Below are 6,262 nucleotides of genomic sequence, written 5' to 3' on the forward strand. Positions count from 1 at the left end.
GGGGGGGGGGGGCTACCAAGCAGTGCGCGTCCAGGTATTCAGTGTTTATTGCCTACCTTCAAGTACCGGTATGCAGTAATTATTCCACGACACGTGGGTAGCATGTTGTCCACTTTCAGGCGTAGTTGAAGTAGAAGAAGTCTCTAACCTAGGTCAGCACGAGGACCGAATGTCGTAGCTAGTGTGTTCTTGCGAACGTGCGCAGTAAATATTGAATGCCGTGGCATGTATAATGTACACAACAGTTCACGAAACGCATTCTCGTGTGTACGGTGTGTGCTGCAGAGTGTGGGCGGGTCGTCGGCAACGGTGAGACCCTGGTGGTGGACGGCAAGCCCGTCAACTCGCCGCTGGAGTTCCCGTGGCACGTCGCCATCTACGACCGCAAGCACAAGAAGGGCATCATGCAGGTCTGCGGCGGCACGCTCGTCACGCCCAAGTTTTTCGTCTCGGGTGCGTGGTGTGGTGGTGACGCGTTGTCACCGTGAGGTACATTAAAAGTTTCCTTGTTCTAGCGCGGTAGCTCTGTTCACAGCCGCGCACTGCTTCGTGGGCGCGCAACTCCTCGCGTCCACCGAGGTGCAGATGCGGCCGCCCGCCGAGTTCGCCGCGGCCGTCGGCAAGATCAACCGGGAGTGGGCCGCCGCCGAGGAGACCGCGCAGAAACGTGACGTGAGTGCCGCAGCACTTCAGCCTTGTTGAAGTTGAAGTGGGGGCGGTCGAGTAAAGTCCCTCTCCCGCCGCAGGTGAAGCAGATCTACATCAACGGGTACGGCGGGCGGCGGCTGAACCACGTCCGGGACTTCGCGCTGGTGGAGATGAACCTCGCCGTGGACCTCCACGCCTACACCATGCCGGCGTGCGTGGACTGGGGGCTGCAGGAGCGGCCCGTCCGCGAGGGTGACGTGGGCTCCGTGAGTCAACCGTGCAGTGCCCAGCTGTAAGTCGACCTCACAGTCACCAAGCTCAACGGCGCCTCCTCCTTGTTCTGTCCTTGCTGCCCTTCGGCCAGGTGGTGGGCTGGGGTGGGCTCTTCAAGCGGCCCGTCAGCGACACGCTGCAGATAGGCTCGCTGCCGTTCGTCGCCAAGGAGCGCTGCCTGCAGCTGGTGCCCGCCCAGATGGTGCAGTACATCCTGCTCAACGACGACCGCTTCTGTGCCGGCGTCATGAACGGTGAGTGTGGCCACCGGGACGGCGTCGACGGCGACCTTCCCCTGCCTTACGACCGTGCTCTCCTGCCGCAGGGACCACGGTGGCGCACGGCGACAGCGGCGGCGGCCTCACCTTCCCAAACCGCGACCGGAAGCACTTCCTGCAGGGCGTCGTGTCGGTCGGCATGCCGGACGCGCGCACGCTCAGCGCCTTCACCAACGTCACGCCCTTCGTGCGCTGGATGGCGGACAAGATCCAGGACGAGGAGATCCGCGCCGCGGCCGCCATCCGCCTGCTGCCGCTCGAGATTCCCAAGGAGTACACGGCCAGCGACCTGGAGGAGGAGCAGCGCGTCGCCTACTTCCGCGAGGACGTCGGCCTCAACCTACACCACCTGCACTGGCACAGCTACTACACGTACCTGGGGCCGCGCGACCAGGTGGAGAAGGACCGGCGCGGCGAGCTGCTGTACTACATGCACGCCCAGCTCCTGGCGCGCTACAACGGCGAGCGGCTCAGCAACAGCCTGCCCAAGGTCAAGCACCTCAACCTGCGAGAGCCCATCAAGGAGGCGTACTACCCCAAGCTGGACAACCTCGTGTCCTCCCGCGTCTGGCCCAGCCGCCCGCCCAACGTGCGCCTGCAGGTCCGATAACCGAGCCGCCGCCCACTGCGGCGCGGCCTGATGGGTTGCCTGCTCACCAGGCGACTCGGCCCAGCTTTGCGAAAACAGTTAGGCAGGTGGATCCCACGAATACACCCGTGTGGGGTGGGTTGCACCCACGCCTGTCCAGTAGACGACATATACACACGCGTGACGCGTGCCGAGGCGTTGCCTAGTAGGTAGGCGTAGAGGCCAGCCAGCTCCACACAGGTGTTTTCGTGGTTATGTTTGCCTAACCGATATCGCAACACTGACTCAGCCACGCAGACAGTATTGGATGCATTTTACCGCATTTTACCTATACCCGCATTGTCGATAGCGCATCATTGTGTGCCCGCAGGACATCAACAGGGACGGCTTCAAGATAGACGTGGAGGACCTGGAGCGGTGGACGGCGCGTATTTACGACGCCATCGCCGTGGGATACGTGGTAAACGTGAGTGTCGCACCGGAAAAAAAAATGTCCCGCATATTTTCCCAAAGTTGTGTTTGGCAGTGACGGCCGCCGTTCTTTTTGCAGACGACGGGGGGCAGACTGCCGCTGACGGAGGAGGGCGGCGCCAACCTTCTGGGCAACATCATCGAGTCGAGCGCCGTCACGCCCAACCGCCAGCTTTACGGCGAGCTCATGAACCAGGGCCACATCCTCATCTCGCTGGCGCACGACCCGGAGAACCGCTTCCTCGAGTCGTACGGCGTGATGGGCGACGGCGCCGTCGCGCTCCGCGACCCCGTCTTCTACCGCTGGCACGCGCACGTCTGGGACGTGATGCGCGCCTACAAGGACACCCTGCCGGGCTACACGGCCGCGCAGCTCTCCTTCCCCGGGGTGCGCGTGCTCGGCGCGGAGGTGCGCTCCGAGGACCACGCCAAGCCCAACGAGCTGCTCACGCACTGGCAGGCCAGCGACCTGGAGCTGTCCCGCGGCCTCGACTTCTCCCCGCGCCGGCCCATCTTCGCCCGCCTCACGCACCTCCAGCACCGGCCCTTCGCCTACCACATCCGCGTCGAGAGCGCGGCCGACGTCCCCCGCGACGCGTACGTGCGCATCTTCATGGCGCCCAAGCTGGACGAGCGCGGCCGGGCCATGCACTTCCGAGACCAGCGGCACCTCATGATCGAGATGGACAAGTTCCACACGATACGTGAGTAGCAGGGGCGGGGAGTGTTCTTGCGGGTAAAGTTAGCACCAACGAATGAGTAACCGCGGATTTTTTCCTCCCAGTCAAGCCCGGGCTCAACACGCTGAAGCGACTGTCCTCCGAGTCGTCGGTGACCATCCCCTTCGAGCGCACCTTCCGCAACCTGGACGCGAACCGGCCGGGGGGCGGGCGGGCGCTCACGGAGTTCACCTTCTGCGGCTGCGGACTCCCGCAGCACATGCTGGTGCCGCGGGGAACGGAGGACGGCCTGCCGCACCAACTGTTCGTCATGGTGACGGACTTCGCCCGCGACCGCGTGGACCAGGTCCTGGAGGGCTCGTGCCTAGACGCACCCAGCCTGTGCGGCGTGTTTGCCGGCCGCTACCCGGACCGCCGGCCCATGGGCTTCCCCTTCGACCGGCGCCCGGCCGGGGACCGCGTCGACACGCTCCGCTCCTTCCTCACGCCCAACATGTTCGTGCAGCGGGTGATGGTGCGCTTCCGGGACGCCGTCGAGGCCACGGTGCGCAACACGACGCGCTTCGGCACCACCAAGGGTACCGTCAAGGTGACGCACGGCGACCCGGTGCCGGCCTTCGGCACGGTGCACCGCGACCACCTGGGCGTGCCTACGGTCGGATACGCGTGAACAAGGCGCGCGCTTTTCCAATAAAGAGACTAAGTTATTTCAAAGGCGAGCTCTTAGTCGATCTGCAACACCCCGCAGGGGTTGGTTGGGCGCGACGCGCCCCGCTCTGGCCTTTCCACTCCGCGGGCGCTGCAGCCCGAATCTTCCCTGACCCACTCAACGCGTGACTCCAAGGGCCACGCGAGGCCGCGCCAAGGGCAGATTGCGCTGCATTGCGACGCCCCCTGGCGGCGTGCCTGCCAACCGAGCGCCCCTCCTCCCTCCTCCCCCTGGCGCCGCGGCGCCGCGGCGGGGCCCGGGCCTGGCGTCCAGCCCCCGCCAGTCTCTGCCCCGACGCCGCGCTCGCCGCCACGACGCCCCGCCCCGCCACGACCCAGACCGCCGCGCGCAGCGTGCGTCCACACGTCCCGCCGGCGTGCGCAGTCCCCCGCCGTCACCGCCGTCACCAGCGCGCCAGCGTCACGCGTCGGGACAGTGGCGTGTGACGACGCCGGTGCCGGAGCAAGTGCGGTTGCGTTGTTGTTTCTGTCGTCGTCGTCCGGAGAAGAGGCACAGTCGACGAACAGGTCCTGCGGGTGCTTCGGGCGGGCCGTCCTGGCCGTCGGGGTCCTGCCCAGCAGGCTGCCGAGCAGCAGGCCCGACCGCCGGTGACAGCGGCTCAGCGAGCACCGCCACCGCCAGCAGACATGGGGCGCGTCAAGGAGTACTGGAAGCCCGTCGCCGTGGTGCTCTCCGCCGTTCTTCTATCAGGTGAGGAGGCCTAGCAGGACGCCGAAGACGCCCTCGACCCCACCGAGCCTGCCTCCTGCTGCTGCCTCCTGTCGCTGATCCTCGCCATCACCGTCACCCTGTTTATTTACGCGTTGACGCCGTTGACTCCCCTAACGAGGCCGCACCAGATAATTCGATTTGCTCCTGCTCCGACACGATACACAGCGGCCCGGCCTCTCTCTGTCTCTCTCTCCCTTCCCCTTCAGATGATTGATTTTCCCGCCGGGCTTGTCATTTTTTCCCGCAGCGGGGCCACATCGTCGCCGCACGCACGTCGCCGTGGGGATTGGCCGACGGTCCCGCGGTCCCGGGCCGTCCGGGACCGTCCACGACGGGCCTGGGAGCCACAAGGAACAGGGAAGCGTTAGAGGCAGGGACGTGGTGGGGAGCGGACTGCAGCCGATCGAACCCCCGCCGGCCTGCTGCCGCTGCTCAGCCTGTTAAGTTGAGCCACGCAAGTTTGTTTGATTAATACCAGTGCGCCCGTCCACCCCGCCCCACTCCGCCCCAACCCGCCCCGCCCCACCTCGACCGGGACATGTCTGCTAAGTTGCGCTCCCTGGCCGCCCACCCTCCCCACCCTCCCCATTTTCCACCCCCCAGTGTCACACCCCCTCTTTCTCCCCCTGTTTCTAGATTGTGGCGGAGAGGAGGGGGCCGGGGAGGCGGGGTGCACCGCTCAGCTGGCTAGTCGCGACCGCGCGCCCCCCGCCGCACCGCCACAAACTTTGCAAAAAGTAGCGGCCCCAACTACTTCCTCCCCCCTGGGCTGTCCGCCCGGCGCGCCCGCGCCACGCCAGGGCTACGTAAATATCGAGCTAGGCGGGCGCACAGCACGGCGCGGCGGGGCGCGGCGGTCAAAAGCAAAGTTAAACTACCTCGGACCGACAGACGGACCCGCGCGCAAAGCGGACGGGCGGGCGGGCCGACGGGACTGACAGCGGCCAAACGAACCGGAACGCACAATGGACACAGAGAAACGCTTCATCCGTCCGCTGCAGACCCGCCAGAAACGTATGTACGCGTGCCAATCCGGAGAGGTTAATATCGGGGGAGCGAACGCCACGCCCCGGCCCGCCCCTGCTACGGTGTATCGATGATACAGTAACTCACTTAGGCCACCCGCCCGCCGCCCGCGCTGTGTGTTGCATGTCCAATTACACGTTGTATTTACGGTGGTCGTTGCGTCAATGGCTTGTGACATGCGGCTCGCGTTGGAGCGCAGCGGGGTGGTTCGGGGCGGGGCGGGGCGGGGGTCGACCTCGCGTCACGTGCAGCGCGGGGAATGAAGGAGCCTCCGCCAGTGCATGTTCCGCGTAGGTCGGGCCGGGCGGTCTCACACTGCACGCTGTGGGTAGTGTTTGCAATACCAGCAAAAGCCCCTCGCATAGTATTCCCAGAAACACTATTCTAATACGATTGGGCTAGCGACAACCCCTCCCCACCACATTACCTTACACCCTTGCGCACTGGCGCCACTGGCGGGCGACGCATATCCACCATAAGCCACTACACGCATCCCCTATCTACGGATCACATCTTTTCAGTGGAAGAGGCGATCTGAAAGCGGAAGACAACGCGGCTCCATCCCCTCCCCACCCGATACGTGAGTAGCAGGGGCGGGGAGTGTTCTTGCGGGTAAAGTTAGCACCAACGAATGAGTAACCGCGGATTTTTTCCTCCCAGTCAAGCCCGGGCTCAACACGCTGAAGCGACTGTCCTCCGAGTCGTCGGTGACCATCCCCTTCGAGCGCACCTTCCGCAACCTGGACGCGAACCGGCCGGGGGGCGGGCGGGCGCTCACGGAGTTCACCTTCTGCGGCTGCGGACTCCCGCAGCACATGCTGGTGCCGCGGGGAACGGAGGACGGCCTGCCGCACCA

The 6,262-nt window shown here is 65.3% G+C and overlaps 2 protein-coding genes across 2 annotated transcripts in view; both read left to right on the plus strand.

The window, feature by feature from the left end:
* Window positions 1–3,653, plus strand: part of LOC113202629 (phenoloxidase 1-like) — an 8,449-nt gene extending 4,796 nt beyond the window's left edge. The window contains exons 3-10 of the mRNA XM_026416957.2: window positions 286–453; window positions 536–672; window positions 747–914; window positions 1,013–1,175; window positions 1,247–1,800; window positions 2,159–2,254; window positions 2,339–2,963; window positions 3,044–3,653. Of these exons, the coding sequence (XP_026272742.1) occupies window positions 286–453; window positions 536–672; window positions 747–914; window positions 1,013–1,175; window positions 1,247–1,800; window positions 2,159–2,254; window positions 2,339–2,963; window positions 3,044–3,609 (2,477 nt within the window). The 3' untranslated portion in view covers window positions 3,610–3,653. The remainder of the gene's footprint in view (window positions 1–285; window positions 454–535; window positions 673–746; window positions 915–1,012; window positions 1,176–1,246; window positions 1,801–2,158; window positions 2,255–2,338; window positions 2,964–3,043) is intronic.
* Window positions 3,654–3,942: 289 nt separating this feature from the next.
* Window positions 3,943–6,262, plus strand: part of LOC113202613 (neural cell adhesion molecule 2-like) — a 299,769-nt gene continuing 297,449 nt past the window's right edge. The window contains exon 1 of the mRNA XM_026416924.2: window positions 3,943–4,359. Coding sequence (XP_026272709.2) covers window positions 4,296–4,359 — 64 coding nt within the window. The 5' untranslated portion in view covers window positions 3,943–4,295. The remainder of the gene's footprint in view (window positions 4,360–6,262) is intronic.

This window comes from Frankliniella occidentalis, unplaced genomic scaffold (genome assembly GCF_000697945.3).
Source record: "Frankliniella occidentalis isolate FOCC.00 unplaced genomic scaffold, Focc_3.1 Scaffold39, whole genome shotgun sequence".
Lineage (NCBI taxonomy): Eukaryota > Metazoa > Arthropoda > Insecta > Thysanoptera > Thripidae > Frankliniella > Frankliniella occidentalis.